This window comes from Glandiceps talaboti, chromosome 18 (assembly GCF_964340395.1).
Source record: "Glandiceps talaboti chromosome 18, keGlaTala1.1, whole genome shotgun sequence".
NCBI lineage: Eukaryota > Metazoa > Hemichordata > Enteropneusta > Spengelidae > Glandiceps > Glandiceps talaboti.
In genome coordinates this window covers 1,751,070-1,777,500 of record NC_135566.1, presented here as the reverse complement: position 1 = coordinate 1,777,500, position 26,431 = coordinate 1,751,070, and the positions used below count along the sequence as shown (strand labels likewise).

The 26,431-nt window shown below is 33.9% G+C and overlaps 3 protein-coding genes across 7 annotated transcripts in view; 1 reads left to right on the top strand and 2 right to left on the bottom strand.

The window, feature by feature from the left end:
* LOC144448929 (ras-related protein Rab-35-like) overlaps positions 1 to 10,997 on the bottom strand; it is a 20,463-nt gene extending 9,466 nt beyond the window's left edge. For all 3 annotated transcript variants that reach the window (XM_078139305.1, XM_078139303.1, XM_078139304.1), the window contains exons 1-3: positions 10,821 to 10,997; positions 3,709 to 3,759; positions 582 to 705 (exon numbers count right to left, since the gene is read on the bottom strand). In XM_078139305.1, the coding sequence (XP_077995431.1) occupies positions 582 to 705; positions 3,709 to 3,759; positions 10,821 to 10,872 (227 nt within the window). In that variant the 5' untranslated portion in view covers positions 10,873 to 10,997. The remainder of the gene's footprint in view (positions 1 to 581; positions 706 to 3,708; positions 3,760 to 10,820) is intronic.
* Positions 10,998 to 11,114: 117 nt separating this feature from the next.
* LOC144449399 (sn-1-specific diacylglycerol lipase ABHD11-like) lies at positions 11,115 to 16,027 on the top strand. Of its 2 annotated transcripts, XM_078139929.1 has the most exons (6): positions 11,115 to 11,289; positions 12,703 to 12,832; positions 13,270 to 13,443; positions 13,888 to 14,061; positions 14,405 to 14,586; positions 15,355 to 16,027. In XM_078139929.1, exons 1-6 carry the CDS (start codon positions 11,180 to 11,182, stop codon positions 15,569 to 15,571), a joined length of 987 nt encoding a protein of 328 aa, XP_077996055.1. In that variant the 5' UTR covers positions 11,115 to 11,179; the 3' UTR covers positions 15,572 to 16,027. The 2 variants fall into 2 exon arrangements, with proteins under 2 accessions (XP_077996055.1, XP_077996056.1); XM_078139930.1 differs by lacking the exon at positions 11,115 to 11,289 and having other exon boundaries at positions 12,802 to 12,930.
* Positions 16,028 to 16,926: 899 nt separating this feature from the next.
* The window catches only part of LOC144449438 (BICD family-like cargo adapter 1), a 35,190-nt gene continuing 25,685 nt past the window's right edge, over positions 16,927 to 26,431 (bottom strand). The window contains exons 7-11 of one of the 2 annotated variants that reach the window (XM_078139969.1): positions 25,431 to 25,625; positions 24,224 to 24,262; positions 22,248 to 22,384; positions 21,411 to 21,531; positions 16,927 to 20,736 (exon numbers count right to left, since the gene is read on the bottom strand). In XM_078139969.1, the coding sequence (XP_077996095.1) occupies positions 20,620 to 20,736; positions 21,411 to 21,531; positions 22,248 to 22,384; positions 24,224 to 24,262; positions 25,431 to 25,625 (609 nt within the window). In that variant the 3' untranslated portion in view covers positions 16,927 to 20,619. The remainder of the gene's footprint in view (positions 20,737 to 21,410; positions 21,532 to 22,247; positions 22,385 to 24,223; positions 24,263 to 25,430; positions 25,626 to 26,431) is intronic. The other variant, XM_078139970.1, reaches the window with a different exon arrangement.

The following is a 26,431-nucleotide window of genomic DNA, read 5'->3' as shown; positions in this document are numbered from 1 at the left end:
TTTGGACATAGTAACTCATATTTCTAACACCAAAGAACCACTGTAATCATCTGTTCAAATATATGTAACTTGCCAAGTGTATGTGGTACATTGTACTTTAGTAAATGTAATATTGAGTAGGCATAGATTTACAGGTTTAGTTGGAACCCTTGATGTAAACACAATGTCTATAACTGGCTGTGAGTCATTCATAATCATGTACTAAAAACACCACCCACCCCTAAGAAAGAGAAAGTATAAATTGGGTAATGGGTAAGGATAAACAAATTACATTTGGAAAACAGCTAAAAAGGTATCTCAATTACACTTTGAATAGTCAATTTACGAAGTACATTCCTAAGTTTGCGTCATAATGCAATGTAGTTGACAATGACATCAGTAGAAACCTTGACCTAATTTACCCTCCAGAGGGCGCTATAACAAATGTCTGACAATAAAATCACTGTTAGCAATGTAAACATACCTCCGTGTTTGTAAAGATATGTTGTATTTGTAGAGTAAGAAATGTGATCTCTATGAGCAAGCTTGACCTAAATATTTGGAAAACCTGAAAAGTTAATACTCCCTTTCATTGTACTTACGTTGTAGTAATTGTTCGGAATCGTTCCTGTCCTGCTGTGTCCCATATCTGCAGTTTGACCTTCTCACCATTCACATCAATGGTCCGTATCTTGAAATCTACACCAATTGTTGTAATGTACGTACCTGTATAACAGGGCAATGAAAAGTTTAGAAACGAGTAGATTTCAGCACACATCATTTGTTGTGGTAGTAAAAATGACAAACTGTGGATAATAAATATATTTTACGACTCTGTCTTTGATGTCAAGTAAACTATGCAAGACTATAAATACTGGCAGACATAAAGTAATGAAGTCTCAGTTTCATAACAACTTATTAATTTACTACAGCTGCTTTCTTTCCATTTTATAAAAATACCAATGTGTAAAAATGACTTCCTTAAAAAGGTTAGTCTGGATGCGAACTGTGGTTTCTAACTGTGATTTATACCTTCTAAGTGAAGGTTTAAATCGTAACAATACTGTATAGGAACTAGACTACAAAAAACTGGACTAGGACTTATTGCATTTCCACATATGAATACCTAGTACATGTATATAAATATGCCCAGTATATAAATTTCACTATAGACATCCCTGATCATGTGTTTAGATTTTAACGCTGTAAGCTTTCACATTGATTTAACTGTCATGTGTCCAATGTTTTACATCCTAGAACATAAACGTTGTGTGACAGCTAAATAAAATATGTCATTATGAACATTTGGTTAATGGTGGCAGCTATACTTGACAACTATCAGATGAGATCAATGATCCAACTTCTAAACAAACAATATTTCATCTACTATGAATAGTGAACATTCTCTGTATGAATTATGAATTATGAATTATGGATTATTAATCATACTCAATATGTCATAGCAATATGGCACACTGTGTCAGTCACTGACCTTGTAGAGTTAACTGAATCACATGATGACAACCAGACCAAGCTAACTATTGGCTGGTGTCAAATTATGTCACATAAAAATAACTACACACATTGAAAGATAATTACAATGACATACTACACATCCATAGTATGGACACTTGCTGGATGTTTAACTCTTCTACCAATATTAGAGGGAGTGAGTGTAGTAGAATTCACAGCTCTAGCTAATGTCACATATAAATATGTACAGGAAGTTGAGTTATGTAATTTTAGTATATTTCCCTCTCTATATATAAAGCTTGTAAAATTGAAGGAAATAGATTAAAACTCATAAAAATATGACTTCAAAATATACTCTTGCTAGTGTTACAGTTACATAATATACATATTTATAGGCAATATGTAAGAATATCAAACTGTCTCATTTAAAAGAATTCTCCATAATACATATAAGTATCATATTTGGGGGCATAATCATGTTTGTTGCATATTCAAGAGATACTCACAACATTCTACTTCCTTCTGTACTTAGCTATCACTTGGATTAACTGACTCAAATCTGATATTAGGATATAACTTATAAAATGATCTGATGATGTAATTTATTATACAAATTAAAAAATATCTAGGACACCCCTACTATGAAATCAACTGTTCTAACAATGCCAGAAGACAACTTAGAAGGTATAGAAGGTCACAGAAGGTATGCATTGACATTAACATTATACTAGAATAGTTAATCAAGGTTTTCATGTACATTTTCATCTGAGTACAAAGTCTATAAATTTAGCTTGTACTATTTTAATTAATAACTGAATTTCTGGCTAAGGATTCACGTTACATGCAAATCAAATCAATTCCATGTATTCTATATATTTCCATAATTATCAATCTGATTAAAAAACTCATCTACTAAACCACTATATCCAGCTTATCATTGATTATAAATTTATCTACTAAACCATTATAATATCCAAATCATCTGGATTATCATTATGTTATTGAGAGAAAGAAACTCAACAGAATGCTAAAAGATGTACTTCCTGGCATTGTTATAAGTAAAAGTATTGTTGTATTTTAGTTTAGCTTTACATTGTACACTTAAACTAACACAGTTAATTAACATTATTTAGTTTAGTATTTCCCTACCATGTCTGCCATTTCACTACTTGCTATTCACTTTAATGGAGCTATGACCAGACACCAGGTGCAATGTCTTATTGAGTTGTACAGTTTTCCTGCTGTGAGATGATGTCACTAACATCATCACCTGATTAAACCCAATTTAGAGGGTTGAGCTGTATGATGTAAACATTATTACCATATTCAACATCACTGCAGGAAATTTTAATCTAATTTTAGGTTTGAATAAATGGCTGTTAGTAAAATGCAAGGCATGGTAGGAGTGATTAGATCCAACTCAAAGGGTTGAGCTTTACCATATAAACATAATTACCATATTCAACATCACTGTAGGAAATCTTAATCTAATTTTCGGTTTGAATACATGGCTGTTGGTGAAATGCTAGGCATGGCTGGGGGAAATGAGAGCAAACTCCGCACATGACTGAATTCTAAGCTTAAATTAACATAATCACAAAATTAACTAGATGTATGAACCTCATCAAGAAATTTGACACCATGATTTGATTTGATATGGTTACACTTTGATACATTTGGGTGTGGTACACATATCCAATTTATACCAATAGTAGACAGATCTACAACTCTATAACATATAAATAGACACATATCTACAACTCTATGACATAATTACATGAATTTTAAACTAACTTTCAACATTACTGGTCAGTATTTTCAGTGTGTGTATGAGTTGAAGTATTTTAGTAAACATTTTTTGTTCACTAAATTTCAGAAAAACTATTAAGATATCATACCCCAATATATAAGAGTAACATATGGGGTTTTGTTGTCACTAGGAGTTGTAGATAAGTAGTTACAAAACCCTTATAACAGGAGTATTTTCCAGCTGATCAAAGAAAAATACATTGGTGAATAAATATTTAGTTTAAACTAATAATTGTAAAATAATAGTAATTCTGAACGTTTTGACTCATATTTCAAGTGCCACAGAAGTAATAATGTCATCATATATTGTTGGGACATAGAACAACCAAGGTATAAATTCCATATCTTCTGTTTAAATAGGTACAACTGTGTTTGCACATGGTATACTACTCTAGTAATACATAGAAGTATAAGTTAGTATTGTAGTATGCTTTATAAAAAACTTACCTGTAAATGTGTTGTCTGCAAACCTTAACAAAAGACTACTTTTTCCAACACCTGTAAATCAAAAAAGAAACAGAGAATAAGATTTAGCTAGTAATAATATTAATATAGAATAATATATTTCATGCAAAAGACTCCCTAAGCCACAGACTTCATGCAAAAGACTCCCTAGGCCACTTTTCCACTATAGAGTAGGATCTTACCTGCTCTACAGTTATCAACTTGAAACTTGAAAAGAATAATAAAACATACAATCAATCCTATATATTTTTCCTAATATCCACCAATTACATAATTATATATTGTCAAATGAATATTAATTTACCCAGATATGAGGTGAAGAAGTGAAAATTGGGCTTACACAAATGAGTAAACTTGTCTGCATATATACAGCCACAGATTTGGAACACAGAAGGGATTGTACAGCCACAGATTTGGAACACGGAAGGGACTGTACAGCCCCAGATTTGGAACACGGAAGGGACTGTACAGCCACAGATTTGGAACACGGAAGGGACTGTTCATGTACAGCCACAGCTTTGGAACACGGAAGGGACTGTACAGCCACAGCTTTGGAACACGGAAGGGACTGTACAGCCACAGATTTGGAACACGGAAGGGACTGTACAGCCACAGATTTGGAACACGGAAGGGACTGTTCATGTACAGCCACAGCTTTGGAACACGGAAGGGACTGTACAGCCACAGCTTTGGAACACGGAAGGGACTGTACAGCCACAGATTTGGAACACGGAAGGGACTGTTCATGTACAGCCACAGCTTTGGAACACGGAAGGGACTGTACAGCCACAGCTTTGGAACACGGAAGGGACTGTACAACCACAGATTTGGAACATGGAAGGGACTGTCCATAAGTACAGCTTAATGTCACTGATTTCAAAAGGACCAGGAACAAGCTTTTCATTTGGCAAAGTTTGAGAGATTAATCTTTGATTTGTAAACAAAATGACAAGGCCTATTTTCCTTCAAAGGTTCAGTTCAGACTAGAGTTAAAATTTAAGTGCATATAAAAACAGTTGTATTATACTGTTGTTAGTAATTAAACTTTAGGAATTTAGCTTATATCTGATTATATTTGTCATTTTCATTTACTATATCTTTAATAATCTTCCCATCCCCTGATAGATTATGGGTACTAAATAAAATAGACACAATTTTTACCAGGAAACTTGAAATATAGCTAAGTTGTAGTACACTCAGTATGCTAATAAACATTTAGCTGGTTTCATATTACAAAATGTAACATGTGTACATGTCACACATTGACATTTACAATCTTAAACATATGCATACAGTTAGACTGTCATACACACAAGGTCATGTACATGTTTTTGAGTTTCCTTTTTGCATGGATTAAAATATTCCACATGACCTTTTGATTTGAGGACATCACAAACAGAAGGTCAATTGTTTAAACTATGATGTCATCACAATTGTGAGGTTAAAGGTCACATAGGTTTGAATTGTGATATGTGTTCATCATGTTCACAATGTACTTCAATTTCACTAAAGGACAACCAAGCTACAAAAAGTCATACACAATTGTTTCACTGAAGGGAGGTCCATCCATATATGTCCTGTATGTTGTTTTACTGTTCATCTAAATAGTTGTCTATTTATTAACACCAAATTATTCATTGAATGCTAATCTATTTTAAAAATATAAAAAATAACCCTGAGATACCAGACTATTTCCTTGTTAAAAGGCTATCTGGGGATGTCACCACTCCACCTCAGACTCAACAACATGCTCCTTCTCCCCAGAGAGTGACCAGTTTGACAGACCGTTTTTTTTCAATGGTATGTTTACCCCACTTCAGACTACACTGGCTAAATCTCCCCACTCATCCCATGACATGTAAAACTGGGTAACTAGACCATTTCCATATTCAAAGACCTGCTGAGGATAATTGTATGTCACTGTTCTACTTCAGACTTGACTAAATCATGAATTCTCCAACAGATAAATTAAATTACTACTTTGGAATTTGATCAAAGGTCTGTACATTTACATACACCTGAGACTACTTTATACTTGACATACACCTAACACTACTTTACAATATTATACTTGATATATTTTGTGCACAATAGTAATTTTACTATCAAGGCAGAGGACAGGTTACTATTGTCATAAAAGAGACCATGTGGTCTTTACAATTGATAATGGTGTGATTATTATGGCTCAGCAAATACAGCTAAGCTGACAATGTAGTCATGGTTAATCTGATTACAATCCAATGTAGTAATACAACTTAATTCTTTATTTACCTCCACTGCCTAAGTATTTTGTCATTTGTTTTTTATTTTGTTGTTCCGGGAGTGATTTGCCTTCTTCAAATATTACAGGAAGGGAAGATGGCAATCACTCTTAGAACAACAAAATTGAAAAGGAAATAGAGGTAAATGAAGCAATCAGAACTATTCCAAAATAAAGATTTTAATCAGATTGATTGTTACCTGTAGAAATAACTTATGTTCAACTTACAATTATCTATCAAATTGTATTGATTACTCTATCATGCAGTCTCTTTGTACCTCTCTGTCAGTTTGTCTGTATAATGGTGTATCATTGTATGTGTGAGTGTCCGTTATCATTGTGTTAGAGTGTCTGTCTGTGTGTGTGTGTGTGTGTGTGTGTGTGTGTGTTGTGTGTGTGTGTGTGAGAGAGAGAGAGAGAGAGAGAGAGAGAGAGAGTGTGTGTGTGTGTGTGTGTGTGTGTGTGTGTGTGTGTGTGTGTGTGCTTGCATGCATGTATGCTGGCATATGTGTGTATATGTGTGTGTGTATGTAGGGTGACTGCATATATGCCTGCATGTATGTGTATATATGTGTGTGTGTGTGTGTGTGTGTGTGTGTGTGTGTGTGTGTGCCTGTGTATGGCTGTATGTCTATGTCATGTGCCAGCAATATTGATCAGGATAGTTCATATTAACTTAACTATTGTTCTTATCTGATTATCAAATTTGAAATATTTTCTGTTTTTCAAATTATACTTCCACCTAGCTACTAGTACTTCATTTGATATACTCAGACTGATTCTTGTAACTGTAAATCACAATTTATTATTAGCTGTAGTATTATTACTGTATATTACAACAACTTAACCGTAACCATGACAACTTGACATTCTGACTATATTAATTGTCAAACATGTTAATGATGTCATACAAAATTACAAACTCAATACATATTAATGACAAAAATCAATAAACATCAAGTCTGTAACACTCTCTACATAATTCAATTCATTAATTCTTGTCAGGAAAATTTGTAGGCAACCAAGTCCATCATAAAAACATGATCCATCATACAATGTAGTCATTTAATAACCAAACTATATTTTGATAAGTTAGGTGGTTTAATAACCAAACTATATTTTGATAAGTTAGGTGGCTTAATAACCAAACCAACCAACCTCATTGGCAAAGATAATTTTTTTAATAGTACCCTGTGGCATATGAATATAGCCCTGTTGTATATCTGAATAGACGGTAGACCATTCAATGAATACCATCTCTGGTATATCAGAATAGAGCATTCCATGAATACCACCTCTGGTATATCAGAATAGACCATTCCATGAACACCACCTCTGGTATATCACAATAGACCATTCCATGAACACCACCTCTGGTATATCAGAATAGACCATTCCATGAATACCATCTCTGGTATATCAGAATAGACCATTCCATGAATACCACCTCTGGTATATCAGAATAGACCATTCCATGAACACCACCTGTGGTATATCAGAATAGACCATTCCATGAATACCACCTGTGGTATATCAGAATAGACCATTCCATGAATACCACCTCTGGTATATCAGAATAGACCATTCCATGAACACCACCTCTGGTATATCAGAATAGACCAGTCAATAAATACCACCTATGGTATATCAGAATAGACCATTCCATGAATACCACCTCTGGTATATCACAATAGACCATTCCATGAATACCACCTGTGCATCAAGTAATTTCAAATCCTTGCAGGCCAACTTGTTTAATTTGACTGAACATTTATAGTCTGTAAACTTTCATTTGAATTCCATCACAACAGTCTGACATAAACACATCAACATTATTTCCTGTTTCCATTTAACTATAATTTGTCTGTGTTAATATCACACGGTTACTGCAGGTTACCCAAGGATGTTTGAATAGCTTCGGATACATGTAATAGTATGTATTGAGAGTTAGATACACAGACATTGTATACCACTGTAACTAAGCTATGTTTACTGATAGATGACTTAAATGGGTACCTAATTGTGTAGTGCTCCTTCTAAGGTTTGCTTGCACATTAGTAGTGCAGTCACATCGTCTACTAATGCAATGAAATTATATATTTTGTACAATGTATTACATAGTGTGTATAAGTATTAATATCTGCCACTGAAAATTATGGTTAAATGGAAAATAATGATACAGGGTCAGATATATAACTAACTTTGACAAAGTCATAAAAGTCTCTGTTTTCTTTCAACATCTGTAAATAAATTACAACATTGAAAGTACAACCCTGTGACTATGTCTGACATTGATTGTATTACATTCTTCCCATCCAAATTTGTGAAACCTCAAAAATCCTTGGAGGGAACACTGCAATTATGATAAGTGCCTGATGACAGTTAGTATAAAAGCTACAAACTCCAAATCTTGGTTCAATCTCAAACCAGATACAGGAAATAGACTTAAACCTCAAGATGTTCACCTACTTCAAAGAAGAAAGGAAAGAAGTAACAGTTTGTTGTCCTGTATTTTACGAGTTCCATATTGTACATTAATCCGATGAATCACTCAATAATATACAAATTACAATATTTAGTCTCCAAGAACCAGCTGTTGTGAATCAAAAATTGACAGAAGAAAAAATATGAAAGTTTGAAGCATCCTCAATACTAATGACTATTCCATATTGCTGATACTGAATGCCATGTAAAAGGTAATAATGTTAGTTTTAGTCTTGTTTTATATGGTAATGACCTTCAGAATGTCAGGTCAGTCAAGGTCATTACAAACATAATGATTCCCTTAACATCATATTTTAGGCAGAAATAAATTTGTTGTGATCATGTCACAGAACTAAGTCTCTGTCAAGCACAATTTTTTCACTTTTATTTAACATAATTATAATACTATATATCTTTTTTTTTATTGTATGTACAATTTTATGTATGTTTTCTATGTATTTGGGGCCTTTGGCCTTTCATGTAAGTAAATCCAACTTAAAATGAAAACTAACATTTCAGTGAAAGACATGAGAAACTAATTTAAATACAATATCTCCATTTATGAGAAACTGTTGACAATACCACCACTGGCAAACTTCTGGCCTGTTGACAGCAGAAATTTAGCACATTTCTCAAAAATCTAGAATACTGTGTCCTGTACCAGTAACAGGAATGATAGTCTGATTTATGATTTTGTACTTACTGTTTAAGAATCTCACAAATTTCACCATTTGTTTGACAAAGTATTAAATAGCTTAGACTGTTTATACACACTATTTACACACATTGATGTCACTGTCAGTCTATAGACAGTGCTATCAAAGACTAACAGATATAGGGAATGCAGCTCACCAGGATGAATTATACAGGTTCTAGTAAAGATTGTATTTATATTTCTACTGGCAAAATATAATGAAAAACAACAAAATATTACAGCTACTATGGGAGTAATGATTAACCCATAATTAAAAATTTAAATTGAATGACATATTTTTTAGTCATTATCATTCCATTTCATATTTATGATATTATACAGTTAATGATCTCATTATGAATTTTGATGGTTGTGGATTTGAGAATGTAGTCATTATACATTTATTTATAACCTACTGGTATACTCAATCACAGTTGAATTAAATCAAGTATAACAATATTTGGTGTCATTCAATGATCGTCATTCCTACATATCGGTGAGTGGGAAAGAAATCCTTGTTGATAATTATGCCCATGATGTATCAAACCACGATGTGTTCATATCAGTTACACCACAATGTTTATAGCAAGGAAATGAAATCTACACCCATTATTATACAATATACCAACAAGGACAGGGTAGCAAAGCATTTCCTCTGTATTTTACATACAATATCTGATACTGAATTGAAATCCATAAAAACAAAATCTGGCCAAAGATGTCATATCCAACTTTACTAAACATTATTTGTACATGTGTATACACTTGATATAACAATTAGTAATAGGTGTATTCCAATATGACATTATTTTAAGACAAACATTATATATCTACAAATATCATACATAACTATGAATATGTTTCTGCCACTCTATTCTAGTCACAAAATATGTTTGTTTGTTTTTGTTTTGTCAAACCCAATCACATAAATAGCATGTTCATGTAGAATAGTACATTATGATATTGAGTGATCTAATGGGAAACATTGTAACATTAATAAACAAAAACAGACCTATGTTTCTCAACTGACATTATTTGGTTTTCATATGTAGAATCAAAACTAGGATATACGTCACCTAAAATATACTCATTTTAAAAAATTATATATATGAATGATATAATACAGACATATTGTATGACTCGACACAACATGACTTAGACAATGTGTTTGTTTGTTTGTTTTTCTTCCACCAAGTGACAGATTGAAAACTACATCACATTTTGTGAACTGTCATTTTGGGATTTTCAAATAACTATGTTGTCAACAACGACATGATTTACATCCAAATAATTTCACTAAAAAACTGTAAAATTGGTCAGTACACTGTTAGAATAATGGGGCGACTTCCGGGTGAAAGGAAACACTTCCATTTCAAGCTCCACGTACATCGTAGAGTGCCAGCTTTCCTTGTCATTTTGCTGTGGTACGCCTTATAGTTCGTGACTCACGTTGGGTATGGCGTTCTCCTTCCAAAAAAGGCTAAGTCAATTTTGTGGGAGTCAAACAATAACGGAGTGCCCCTAAAAATGGTGGCAAAACAAAGCCCTCACTTCCTGTATCATATTCTGAACGTACTCAATCAAATTATCACAACTCTCACTGCAAAACGCGACCCGGTGAAAATTTAACATTTCAAAAATAAAGCTAATACTCACCACTGTCACCAATAATGAGTAATTTAAATAGATGGTCATATTCTTTGGCCATTTCTGAGCCTCACTTGTCGGTCGATTTTCACTGTTTCCGTATCAAGGCGACCAAAACAAGGATTATTTCAAATGATATGTGATCTATCGTCGTAATTTTCGATGAGGGTGGAGGGTCTGGCTATCTGGGCATGCGCATTGATGAGATCATCACGTACTTTGATCTACATGAAATTTGCATATGTAGTGAGTGGGATTCCTCGTCAGGTCACGTGCACGCCTACTTTACCGGTCTACCACATCAGCTGTTACATAACGATCACGATGATATAGAATGAACCGGATTTCTCATGACTTTCCAATGAAAAATGAGATCACTGATTATAAAATCCCTTCATAATAAAGGGTTTGTACAGCTGGCATCGTCCACACTGTCAATACGGCCTGGAATTCGTCAATTTTGCCAAGATGTGGTCAGGTACGTAGCGGAAACATTTACTCACTGAACCTGGCCTAGTTATGTCAGTAATCTAGACCCGTGCACCGTCTGCAAGCAACAGCAGGATCGGACTACACTGAACCCAGTGCAGTGGCAGTGTAATAGCTTTGTAGCTAGACTACAAGATGTAGCATCCCGGGTAACATCACGAACTGTAGTAAGGGATAATTTCATTACCAACAGTATGGGGAAATTTATCACTGTCCTGTTTACTAAATTACAACCATTTGTATTAATTAGTTTAGACATTAACATATTTATTATTATATTTAGTTGGTTTGTTGCAACTTGTGTTCCAATTTTTGGCCATGAAATATGAATTTCATATGTAGTATTTTTGTCAAATACAATATATGATTTCCTATACTAGTAATTTATTTATATACAAATTATATATTGGGCAGATAACTTTCATATAGTTGATCAAGACCAGGTTAGCATGGACTTGAGGACAATCTTGTGCCTGTTATTTACATGATTTAGTCTCAGCATGAATACAGCTAGTTATTATATTATGATCATGTTGAATAATCTCCCCAGCACCCCACTATTTTACCTACCTACCTACCTGCCTGCCTGCCTACCTACCTACCTACCTACCTACCTACCTACCTACCTACCTACCTACCTACCTACCTACCTACCCCACCTACCTACCTACCTACCCACCCACCTACCTACCTACCTACCTACCCACCTACCTACCTACCTACCTACCTACCTACCTACCCACCTACCTTCCTACCTACCTACCTACTCACCTACCTACCCACCTACCTACCCACCTACCTACCTACCTACCTACCTACCTACCTACCTACCTACCTACTGTCTGACCGACTCACTCACCCACCTACCTACCCAACCACCCACTATTAAATCTCCCTACCTACCTTCCTACCTACCTACCGTCCAACTGACTGACCCACCCACCTACGTACCTACCCACCCACCCACTAGTCTCCCTGCCTACCTTCCTACCAACCTACCTACCTACCTACCTACCTACCTACCCACCTACCCACCCACTAATCTCCATACCTACCTAACTACTCACCTGCCACCCTGCTGCCTGGATTGGGGGGGGGGGGAGGTAAGAAATAATCTACTCTTCAGTTTTGATTCACTCTACTTATCTAGATAATGCTAAGCAATGCATAAAGAGTCAGAAATGAAGTGTTTATACAATTGTCATTTTACTTTCTACTATGGAAGGCATAGGTTACCAGCTGTGATGGGGGGGGGGGGTATTCATAGGGGTGGGGGTATTCATGGGGGCGGAGTATTCATATAAAGTTGCAAGACTAGTATTAGACTGACTTTTATTATATCAACTATTACTATGGAATATTTAGATAGATGGTTTTTGACTATATAGTATTTGTATTACAGACCAGTAGAACTAGCCCACCATACGTATGATGGTAATGACCCACCAGTCATATTCCTACATGGATTGTTTGGTTCCAAATCCAACTGGCTATCAATTGCTAAGAAGATAAACCAGAAGACAAGTAGAAAGGTACAAAGCTAGAGAAGAATTTAAGTTTCATACACCAACTAATATGTTTGTTTATGACAATAATCTTGAAGATATCATCCTTTCCAAAGAGTTTAGTGGTATGTAGCTCCACAACTTTAAATATAGAGTCAACATGAGAGTGACTAACTTAGTAACACATAGTACATTTATCATGTCTTTATTGTGAAAATTATGTTGAAAACATAAACCATCGAACACACAGTTTATAACTCTGACCATAGCTTGATTTGAAGTGGAAACACAAATGTATTTTACTTTTTAAAAAAATGGTATTTAAAAATTGTTTTGAAGTCAGACTTGAACTACTGAAACCATTTTATGCCATAAAGTTGTAAATGATTTCTTGCCGCTACATTAAGAGTTATGTCTTGACTATACATTTCATGTATTTTTTTCTTTTCTGTACGTATGACTAGACAATCATTGTTGATGCCCGTAACCATGGAGAGAGTGCCCATAGCAACATCATGAGTTATCCTGCAATGAGTGCAGACTTGGTTGCATTACTCAGTAAACTGCAGATTGAGAAAGCTGTTCTTCTTGGTCATAGTATGGGTGGAAAAGTTGCCTTGGTGACAGCTTTAACACAGGTAGCAAGTTTGAACTTTAACCTTTAACCTTTAGAAGTTAATTTTGCCATGAAAAGGTCAATCCTAACTCTAGTATATCATTGCACAACTTGTAATTTTATTTGTAAGATATGACATGTTATCACCAACTCTCCAAGAAAAGAAAAGATGGCAGACTGAGTCTACTTACAATTCTAATTTTTACCATTACTGAGTATTTCAAGTCTTACTTGCATCTTCTGTTGTTGGTGAAATTCATTCTTGCACACCAGAGCTGTTATTTCATTCATGACATTGCAAAATAATGACAACGCATTTTGGACGGTGTCAAAAAAGAGGCTGTGGTTTACGACTATGGTGAAATTCTACTGATCATTATCATTTCAAAGAAGTCACTAAAAAAATGTCCACTCAGTAGTTTGGGGCTGTTGTCAATGATATTTATATATGTTAATTTGCATGTAGCCAGAGTTGGTAGACCAGTTGATATCAGTAGACATAGCGCCAGCAAGCAGTGGTAAAAGTACTATAGATTTCCCAGCATACATCAGGGCTATGAGGAATGTCAAGTTTGATAACAGAGTGACAAGGTCAAAGATGAGACAACTAGCAGACCACCAATTACAAGACTCAGTACCAGTAAGTCAAAATTAGTTTGTTTTATTTATAAAATAATCTTGAAAAACTAGTATTGTAAACTATAACTTCTTACACAATTGTTTTTATTTCCATTTGAAAATTGTTTTTATTATTCAACTTTTAAATTTTACTAATACTTCATAGAAATACTGTTTATCTGCATGGTCTATACATAGTGACTAATAGGCCTTTCCAAAATGTGCCATGGTGGCGCTCTACTTCCTGCCTGTGTGTACCTTGGGGGTATACATGGTATACCGTAGGTAGTAGTAGTAGTAGACAAGACATGTTTTCTGATTCAATTTCATCTGATTTGACATATTGAATTTTGTGTTTTGTATAGGATATCAGAGATAGACAGTTCCTCCTGACAAACTTAGAAGAGAGATCTGGTCATTACATGTGGCGGGTAAATTTAGATGCTATAGAAAAACAACTGAAGACATTATATAGTTTTGATCATTTTGATACTGTGTATGACAGATCAACTTTATTTATTGGTGGTGCCAAGTCTCCATATATTAGGTAAAGTATACAATGCACAAGGAAAAAAATTGTAATTTTATAATACCTTTTTTTTAAACAAATAAGCAAAGATAGGAAACTGTGTAACATATAGTGGGATAATTGTTGATACTGGATTTGAGTTTGCATAGCATGTTAAAGTTTTTATGTTACTAGAAACTATAATAATCCGTGCTTCACACAGGATATACAAATTTGTTAGGTAAAAACTTGCATATGGCATAACCATAACTTGAATAGAGACGAAGTCAAATCACTTCATTAGGAGTAGTGCTTGACAGGCATCAGCAACGATGAATCTGACAAAGTTCATGTAGAACTGATTTGGGAACATAACTCTGCTAACATTTTGCTAATCTGTTTGGCTGAACCACAAAATACCACTGGACAAAAGTCCTGCTTAGTATTATAGATAGGTATGGTATAAATTAGAATATATTGTTTATGGTTCCAAGAATCAATCGGACAGTAAAATGTAGTTACTTAAGATTTGTAAATTAGAAATGATTGTGTAATCAATGTCCATAGTAGATGAATCATAACATTGTATTTGTGTTTAAGTTACAATTTCATAGTAACCATATTTTGCTGTCCTATGTATGTTATTGTTCTAAAAATTACCATAACTTTAAAATGTTAAGATGTGCCTGAATAAAAGAAATGGAGAAGATAGTACATTTTATTTTTGGTTTATTTTCCCAAGTGTAAACTTATCTGATTTCAATTCATAAATCTCATTGGCAATTCTGTCTGTTCTTTTCTTTACAGTGACAAACATTACCCAGAAATCAGCAGGCTGTTTCCTAAATCAGCAGTCACACATATAGAGGGCGCTGGTCACTGGGTTCACTCTGATAAGCCATGGGTTTTCCTAGATCTAGTGCAGAATTTTCTGAATGGCAGCTTATTACCCGATTATTTCAATTATAAACAACTGAAAACAGGGTCCAATCAAGTGCAAAGTCCTTATGTGATAGACAGATAGTATTGAGTGTGTTTAAACTTTGCAGCTGGAGTGATATAATTAACATGTACAATGTCTAATTATTGGTAAGTTTTCAGCGAATAAATTGCTGGTTTTGCGATAAAAAAATCAATACTCAGGTTACCATGTTCCCAACACAAGATGATTGCATATAATTTTGATGTCATTTTTGAAAACAGTGAAGTCGGCCCAAAACATCTACAACAGATGCTGAGTCACGATCATAATCTGCAACTTTCTATGAAATAGCGCCACCTAGTGGCAATGCTGAGTGGTGATGTTGGCCTGACACCTGAAATATTCATGTTAAGTTACAGTGTACAAATAATAAGATTTAAAAGTGTGTCTAGATCATATTACAAATTAGACATGATACAGTGTGTGGTGTTTTTTGTATCTAGTATAAATGGTGCTATGAGTTTCTATTTTATTACTCCGTACAGCTCTAATATGGTTTACGAGAGTCATGAACTCAGGTGTTCTATTTTTAAGTTTTATCTGTAAATTCTGTCAGATCTTTATGTTGTTGAGAATTTACTTGTATTCTTTGTAAGTATTACCAACATTCAATAAAAATGTGAGTTAAAAAAATGTTTGTTTGAGCCTACATGTTTGTAATTGTAATGCTAGTAATCATGCATTGCATAACAGTGAATGTAACATAATACTGTGATGGGGATGTACTTCATTTGTCTGATTATTAGTCATTATTTATTGTAATACAAATCACAATAGGAAACCATGGTAACCACAGTAATTGCACCTCAAACCATGATTACAATATGGCCGATGATGTAATGATATTGCACAGATGTGTATAGAAGGGTGCCCTCATCAATAATAGAACGCAATTATAATTTCCATATTTGAATATATGTGTGTGCCACCCTTGGGGTGCATTTAGTAGCCTGTTGGTCTAAAATGGGATTTTAAAAAAAATTGGGGGGGGGGGGGATCATGAATATACTTTGTGTGGCCAGTGCTGCCAAGTGGCAGCCCAGAGCCTATTTTGACAATAAACAAATACATACCTTTTCATCATCGCAAACCACAGCCTGTTTTACGATGATGTTCACAATGACCCTCCCACAGGTTAAAAATAATAGCTCTGGCTTGCGAGAATAAACCATTACTGATCAAACTTTAGACCAAAATACATTTCCCTTAGGAGGCAACATTTTGTGGCATTTTATTTAATAATGGCACTGTTATGATTTGGTAAAGGACAATGGACCACATTTTACACCACACATTATCAAAAATAAATGATAGTCAAATATGGGGAGTTTAACCCTGGGACTAAATGTTGGGAAAGCAAGACGTCATCACTCCATACATTGACATATATTTCTTTATTGTTAAACATATACACATGACAGAAATACACTTCTCACAAAAAGTACAATTTTTTTCCTGAAATGAATTAAACAGAAATAATTCCTGTGGAAAATACAAATCTTTTGAGTGACCTGAAGACTTGGAAATACATTTATGGAAAGTATATGTTGTCAACTGAAATGAAATTTTTGCCATATTTTGAATCAACCATAGATTTAAAACTCAGAGCTTGTATATACATTGCAGTTTAATTCATAGTTTTTCTGTCAAATGATCAAATAAAACAAAAATGTTAGTTTTGTTTCATCACAAACAATTTGAAGGGTGACGTGATCAGTAGGTTTATAACCCATGGGGCACTGAGATCACACACAGAGGACTGAAAAATAAACTCCCCAAAATATTCAATAACAGAAACTTTACAACAATAAATACACAAATAACTCAATTTGATTTCATCAACTGACTGGAGGGACTGGCTTTTTTTCTCTCTATAATTCAACTTCCTAAACATAGATGTTGACTCTCGGTATTTCACATAACTTCAAAGGGCTGATATAAATAAAGATTTGAGTCTAACATGATAACGTCAGTGTACATTTGTTGTCAGTAAATTTCAAAATGTGAATGAAGAAAGTTTGAAAGAGTAGATCTCATGTAAACAAGAGGTAGTGAAAAAAGCTTGAGGAATGCTTCAAATTTGTTGTAAAACTGTACAAGTGCCTTTAAAGAGAAAAAGTGAGGAACTTATTGGTTGAAATTTTTATGATGAATAATGAATTGTATTTTATTTATTCCCTTTCATATGATACAACTTTCTTGACTTTCATGGTTCAATTTGTAAACACTGACAGAATTTCACAGAATTCAGCAAAAAATCACTTATTTATTTCACACTGTGCTATATGCTTTGAAAGCCATGCAAACCATTCTTGCAGACAAAAGCTGAAATGAAATTTTTCACTAATTTTGATAATTTTACAAAATCCAAGATGGATAGTTAGCTTTTGATATGCCCAGAATGTTACACATATTGCACAGATGTTTTGGGAATATTGGAATGATATATAATGCTTCAATGTTTAACAATTTATTGTGATTTGTAAACAGGAAGTGTGATAAAGTTGAAAGTGGTTTCATAATTATGGAGGAATGAAAATGAAATTACCAAGAAAAATTGTAAAACTGCTTATCAGATACTTCATCTTTCATACAATACATCTATGTTTGTGATTACCCTCCCAGTTGACAATTCAACATTTGCAGTACTCTTGGTACTGCAGGACTCGCTGGGCCAAGCATTTTCAGTGATAACAATATTGTAATGTTTTTAACACGAGTATAACCATTTTATGACTTTTATCAACCTGACCCTGTACTCTAGTCTGAAAGGTCCAGTCCTTGGTCTGTGTATGTTAAACCACTTGTAACCCTACGTTGGGGGTGTGCCATTACTGGATCTTTCAGACTACCTGTATTAATTCTTACAAGACTAATACTAATATCACAATCTCCTTACATGGATTGGATTGAAATCACACTTAGGACCTGATTATCAATGTATCCAGAATTGGCCAGTTTCATTTGACAGTACTTAACAGTTATAGCAACCCGTGAATGAAACACTGCTAGTCTCTGATGTGCCAGCCAAGACTGTTCCAAAATTCCATATATATGATCAAAATAAATGTTGCTAACATCAATGATATGACTAGAATAATGTCATATTTGGATAGGTTAATAACTTGGTGATGTATTCATTCATTCATTTAGCAATTACTTGACAACAACCATACTGTTTTATCCTATTTCCAAATAAAAGCTATCTTGATATTGCACCGACAGGTTCTACCTGTATACTGATATTCTACACACTATACACATCTACTATACCTTGACACGCTTTTTTTTTATACATATCACAAAAAAGCATATCTTTCACTTGTTTCAAACTAATACACTATTTCCATGGTAACCTCTTCATGATTACAAAACGCTAAGTTTTCTTCCTATAAAAATGAATATGTTACTTTTCAAACGTTTCAATACCTGTACATGTTTCAAACCATTTTCCGAGAGAAGTTTGTTTTTTTTAAAATGAAAAAGCCGAATTGATGCAGAAGTTACTTGTGGTAGTTTCAGTAATGGCCCATTCCAAATTTTAAAATCATATCAGATCACTTTGAACAAATTCACCACATCATTCTGTGTCACATCATTTTATAAACAACTGAAAGAATCAGATCAACAACAAATCTCATTCAAAATTTATCATTTGTAAAGATTGATGTTAAAATATACACACACAGAGATATTGAAACAGATATCAAGGAATGTTTTAAAGGATCATAAAATATAAAGAGACACTTAACACATACAACAATTTCCTTTCAAATAATTTGCAACTAACATGTACTGGTATGATTAGTCTGTTCTTTTGGTTCATGTTGGCAGATATTTAGTTATCAGAGTGGACTGTACAACACACATTAATGATGAAACTGTTCATACTGTAATAGTCAACATTTTTTATGGTTAAAATGGAAATGAAATAGAATTTAAAAGCAGTACTCTTTGTCTTTCTCATTGTACTTTTTGAGGTACATCATCCACCTTACTAATACCAACTGAAATGTGATTACGCAAGGAGTGTAGAAGGATTTGCACTAATTTGCTAGAAACTACAAAATACAATAATTTGCCAGGAACTACTGAATACATGATGTATAGGCTACACCAAGTTTTGGTTAGCTGTCCTAGACATGTGATAGGTCAATAATTATACTTTATAGTTACTTTTGCTGAGAATAAAGTGTTTTTTAAATAATTTATGTACATGAAGTAACAATATGGAGAGTTCATAAACTAAATAAAGTGAAATAAATACTTATATAACAGACACTGTCTATGTCATAGGGGTTGTGTCTGGTTTCCTTATGAGACATTGCTACTCTGAATCAACTCAATTGTTACACTGTATCAACTCAACTGAGTTCAGGTTTGTTTACTAGTATATAGACTACATGTAGTAGCTAATATGAAGTCTTTCAATATACTGGTATTACTGTACATCCATATGTAGCATCACTTTGTGGATCAGTTGAAGGATTTGTATTAATTGACCTTTGGTTTTTCACACAGTTTCTCCCTACTAGATGAAGAATGGTTTCTCCCACTGTAAATACTGAACAATGAGACCATTCCATACTTTACTCATTATGGGGTATACAGTCTTGTCACAAATCAATGTTGACCAAACTTGGTAATTAAATTCTTGTGGTATTTTCATAATTATTTCTTTATATGATGGCTGGCAGTGTTATGAAGCTTCAATACTGAAGTTCAAATTTTTAAATGTTTTTGACTGTCATACAATCTTAACAATATACAAACCATATATCCGTACTAACCATTATCATCAAAACATAAAACACACACAATTGATTCCATTTAGGTTGATAGATGGCATCAATCCATTCAAATCATTGGTTCTTCTAACTTCAATAACGTCTATCTAGACAATGAAGTTATATGTTTTAATATCAAACTAGAGGACAGTTCACACATCATTGGATAATATGTGACATCAAGTCAATCCTCATTTCATTGGCAAGTTGTCAGCTCTTTTAGTTAATTTATCACATCAGCCGTTTGGTGTTAGTGTTTTTTATCTGTACATTATTTACATGCATATGACAGTCAGTTAGTTATCAACTCCAGAAACTCTTCTTCTTTCTCCTGCTACTTGGTGTGATCACTGTGCTGTTACTTTTATCTTCATTTAGTTTTTTCTGCATTCGGATTCCTAACAACTCCTCCATGTCAACCTATTGTCATTAATCAAAACAGCACAGTTAGGTAAATTTACATGGGGTGAGTTAGAAAAATATGACAGCTGCAGTTACATAAATTTGCATGAGGTGAGTTGGGGAAATATGACATCGTGTTCTATTAGTAATAACCTGCCATTGGTCTAACTGCTGTGATAGTTCTATTTTCTGTTGTATGGCTTCTAACATTGTGTTCTATTAGTACTAACCTGCCATTGGTCTAACTGCTGTGATAGTTCTATTTTCTGTTGTATGGCTTCTAACATTGTGTTCCATTAGTACTAACCTGCCATTGGTCTAACTGCTGTGATAGTTCTATTTTCTGTTGTATGGCTTCTAACATTGTGTTCCATTAGTACTAACCTGCCATTGGTCTAACTGCTGTGATAGTTCTATTTTCTGTTGTATGGCTTCTAACATTGTGTTCTATTAGTACTAACCTGCCATTTGTCTAACTGCTGTGATGGTTCTATTTTCTGTTGTATAGCTTCTAACATTGTGTTCTATTAGTACTAACCTGCCATTGGTCTAACTGCTGTGATAGTTCTATTTTCTGTTCTATGGCTTCTAACATTGTGTTCTATTAGTACTAACCTGCCATTGGTCTAACTGCTGTGATAGTTCTATTTTCTGTTCTATGGCTTCTAACATTGTGTTCTATTAGTACTAACCTGCCATTGGTCTAACTGCTGTGATAGTTCTATTTTCTGTTGTATAGCTTCTAACAGCTGACTATCCAGGTTCATCATGTCAATCTTGGCACGGGTTAACTCCAGTTCTGTAGTATTTTTCCTACAAAAGAAAAACAAGGTAAGATATAGGAAAATAACAAGGCCTCTCTCAGTTTAATGTATCATCACAACCCTGCTAGCATGGCTGTCTTAACAATTACTTAGCCTACACTTCATCTCCTTCTGCCTTGTGGTTGTGTAAACACACCACCTACCTTGCTTCACATACTTTCTACCTGTCAATCTCTGAAAATTTATACTCCTTGTCATAAATGTTCAGCATTCAGGTGTTTTGAAATACATTAACTTTGCAAGGAATACACGGCATTAGAAGTTTGACTGTGGGTAGATTGAGTACATGTAAGATGGGATGTAGACTGTAAGAATGTCATGACGTTTCGCCCTCACCGGCCCCCTCTAGTGGTTGGCCAATGTGTGAGGGGACCCTGTCACGGCATACCTTACAGACTAGGTGGGATGCTGGTAACTGAAATTATAGGCAGCCTTTATACTGTCTGTTCTGTTTAAGGTCAACACTAAGGTGGGATGTTGGTTACTGACATTATCAGCTGCATTGACTGTCTGCTCTGTCAGCTCAGCTACACACATCCCTTTGATGTATCCTGTTTTAGTCTGAGTAAATTATTCCACGGAATTTGTAATCACTTTTGACCACAAGTTTGTGCATCTTAAACACCAAACTGCTAAGAATTTATGACAAGGAGATTCAGAGTACTGTATTCACTGCATCATCCCTATCTATCTCTAAACACTTACTTAGCAACTGCTTCATCCCTTTCTGCCTTGGCTTTCTGAATATTTTCTTCTTTTCTTATCATGTCTTCTTGGTGATGTTGTTGGAGTCTGTGTCGTTCATCTTGTAACATGTCAACTTGTCTCTCTCTGTCACTTAACTACATAGTAAGTATAAATGATAAACACAGTTAGTATGTCAACATCTTCATTGTATTAGACTTTTAGTGAAACCATCATGGCATATCATGTTTTACACCACACACCACAAACAAAACAAAACCAAACCTGTTATTTTCTGCAACAAATATTGATATGTAGTAGTCGCTTATATATATTATATATATTCTGTTTATGATACATGTTTGATTGTTAACATTACATTCAGGTTGAAAAGGTAGAATTCACACAATCTATAAAAACTCACCTTATCATTTATTTTATACATTTTTTTCACCTTTTACATTAATTTCAACATATGAATATTCATCACATTATAATGAAACCTTTAATGAAAGTGAAATGTAAAATAATGATATCGAGATGGGTTCGTTTTAAAATAAAGTAATATTTACTACGCTGTGTTGATAGTGCAATGGCAACTGAAGTATTAACAATAAACTTGTCACTAAAATTCACCTCTGGATGTCATATGATAATACATTCCCAACCAGAAAGTCCTCTTAGAAATGACAATTGTAATGTTGTGTGTGTACCATGACGATGTGATATATTTATTTCTTGTAAATCTTCACAATTCACAGATCAATTTATGAGATGTATCTTATCAATTCATTAATTGATTTGAAATTGATTATCAAATTTGAAAGTTTGATTGTCATATCACTCTTGGTAAACTACCATTTGGTATCATAATTTCTGACAAATCTCTGAAAACATGAAAGTCATAGATAAATCAATTGATTTCAATCAAATCATGTGATAACTTGGCTAGATTGGAGATGACCAATATTAAAGACAATCACATGATTGTTACCTGTAATCATGTGATTACTTACGAGATTGACAATCACATGATCTTTTCCTGTAATCATGTGATTACTTACTAAATTGACCAATCACATGATCTATTCCTGTAATCATGTGATTACTTACTAAATTGACCAATCACATGATCTTTTCCTGTAATCATGTGATTACTTACTAAATTGACCAATCACATGAACTTTTCTTGTAATCATGTGATTACTTACTAGATTGACCAATCACATGATCTTTTCTGTAATCATGTGATTACTTACTAGATTAGCCAATCAAATGATTTCCTGTAATCATGTGATTATAAATTGACCAATCACATGTGCTTTTCATTGTACTTGAATTTTCATTTTTAATAAAAAATTTATTTGACGTCCTAATTTTCTCTAAAATTCTCAATAGGAATTAAACTTTATTTAGCCAACAAGAAAACTGAACCTGATGAGAATGACACACACAAAAAAAAAAATCATAGAGCCAGCAAATATGGAACATGACAGCAGGGAACAACAAACTCTGACGATAAGGACATATTGTTATCTCTTTGCCATCTATTACTAATAATTGTTTTTATAGAACACAGAGCCTGGTGAGGACAAATGATTATTACATGCCGTGTGGGTTATCAAATGACAAGATAAGATATACATGGTGTATGACATACTCATCAATCTCTTTATTCCCTGGGGTTCAATACTTTTCCCCAGCAGCATGCAAGCTTGACATAACATGCAAATTCTGCAGAGCAATGCAATACAATCGTTATGAATGGGGCAAGACAATTAAATATAATGAAATGAATGAATGAATGAATGAATGACTTAACTGTGGTTTGAAGTTTCTATAATCTCAATACCACAGTACCAACTATAGTACCTGCAGAAAATCTTCAGCTGGACGACATTGGTTAATATGTTAGTTATGAATTCTCATAGAAATGACGGAAATTCATGCATTAATTTGTTATAAAATGCTGAAACTAGAATGGGATGCATTGTTACCTGTAAAAGGGAGGCGTTATCTGCTACAGATTGCCTTGCCTGTGTTATCAAGAGAATGCAGTCATCATTCATTCACATTCAGGGCCAACAAGGCAGTCAGTTATTCATATTCAGGGCCATCAAGGCAGTCAGTTATTCAAGTTCAGTGCCAATATTGTGGTCAGTCATTTACATTCAGGGCCAGGGAAAGAAAGAACGAGAAAGAGAGAAAAAACAAAAGAATACCAGGACATTAGTGAATACGCACACTGACTGAAATACAATGCATGCATTAAAATTATTTCTAGGATACATCAATATATAGTAACAGTCATAGAAAGTGTCAACGAGAAAGTGGTTCATGTGGTCAGAAGTCACAAAACAAATAATGTAAATTATTGTCTAAAAATAGTTTTATGACTGCACAAACAAATTGAATGTACATAAATAAACTATAGGAATATATACAAAGGGCAAACAGGTATCAAAAAAGATAGCTGGTACTGAGTGGATTTTCTGCAAAGAAGTACTGATACCACAGTCTCTGGTAGTGTATGGGTAGCGTATAAAGATTGGATTGAATTGAACTGACACTGATGGTGTACAATCATTTGAAATTATTTTTTAGATTTATGTCATTTTAAATCTTTACATCATTGGAAGCTACAAGTGAGCACTTGACAAAGGAAGTCTCTCAAGTTCTAAAAGTCAGTCACATTCAAATATGAAGATTTCAATACAGTAGACAGCTAATATATATTTAGTAAACACAATATTCTGAAGATGACCATCAATTATATATTATAAGTAAACTCATCGGTTCTTTACTTAGTATCTAAAGATTATACAAAGATTCACTAAATATGCAAATAAAGATTTTTTTACCTCATAAGTTACCAGGCTGATGAGCATTTGCTACCAACAGAAAACTTCTTACCTACCTTAGAATTCAGTACCTCAATAAAATTTAATGTAACTTCTCCATTTGTTTGCTAATTTCTGTCATTAAGTTTGTACACACAGAACTTCTGGATTATACCTTTGAATTGAGTACCCCAATCACACTATTTCTCCTTTCAAGTTCACAGTCCTGTTTACCAATTTCTGTTTGTTTGTATGCACAGAAACTTGACTTACCTTAGAACTGAGTACATCAACACTCTCCATTCAAGTTCACAGTCCTGTTTGCTAATTTTTGTAAGTTTGTATGTACATAAACTTGACTTACCTTAGCATTGAGTACCTCAATAACACTACTTCTTCGTTCAAGTTCACAGTCCTGTTTGCTAATTTCTGTTTGTAGTTTACCCATATGGTCTTGAGTACTCTGTAAGTCTAATTCTAAGGACTGTATCTTGTTTTCTAATTCTGCCAGGTCATCTTTGGTTCTGTTCAAACTCATGTTACTAATACCACTTGCAGTCTGCGTGATGTAACCAAAGTAGAAGTTATTAAGTATACTTGCAATGATCTTATTTATTAATCCCCAATATTTTTCTTCATTCCGCCAAAGAAAATACAACCTACGAGGCCTTTGTCGCTGAATAAAGAAAAATATTGGAGAATAAAATAATTATCTCAGCATCAGTAATATCAAAGAAATATCAGTGAAAGTAATAGTAATTTCAACGTTTTGACTCATATTTTGAACATAGCAGAATGAGTGATGTAGACATGAGTTGTCATGACAAAGACATACATTGTCGTGATTTAGAACGACCAGAGTATATATTACATATTTTTTGTTCAACTTGGTTCGTTCATGGTATACTAAGTATACTTGAATGATATGACACTGGTTGTAATATCTGTACATAACCCATATCATTGAAATAAAATTGTCACGTTGTCCAACACTTATGTACAGCATTTATTACAAGTGTCAAGTGCACTCAGTTTCAACTACTTTAATTATAAGCTCACTACATTATGACTTAGGGTTATCTGATGTCAATTCAAAAGATTTGCATGGTAACTATGAGTATACTGTATTTACAGTGATTTTTCTTTGAAGTTTATCATTAGCAACCTTCCCTTTAAGAAAAACTTGGCGAATAGAATGAAAACTGAAGTCAACATACAGCATTTCATAGTTACCTAAAATTATTCTTTTTTTTTCTTAACTTATGATTGAAGTGTTCATTCCTTTCCAAAGCCTGCTACCTTATGGGTTTATTTTGGATTTGAAAATGTGATTACCACAGAAGAAACCGAACTGTCAAAATCAGA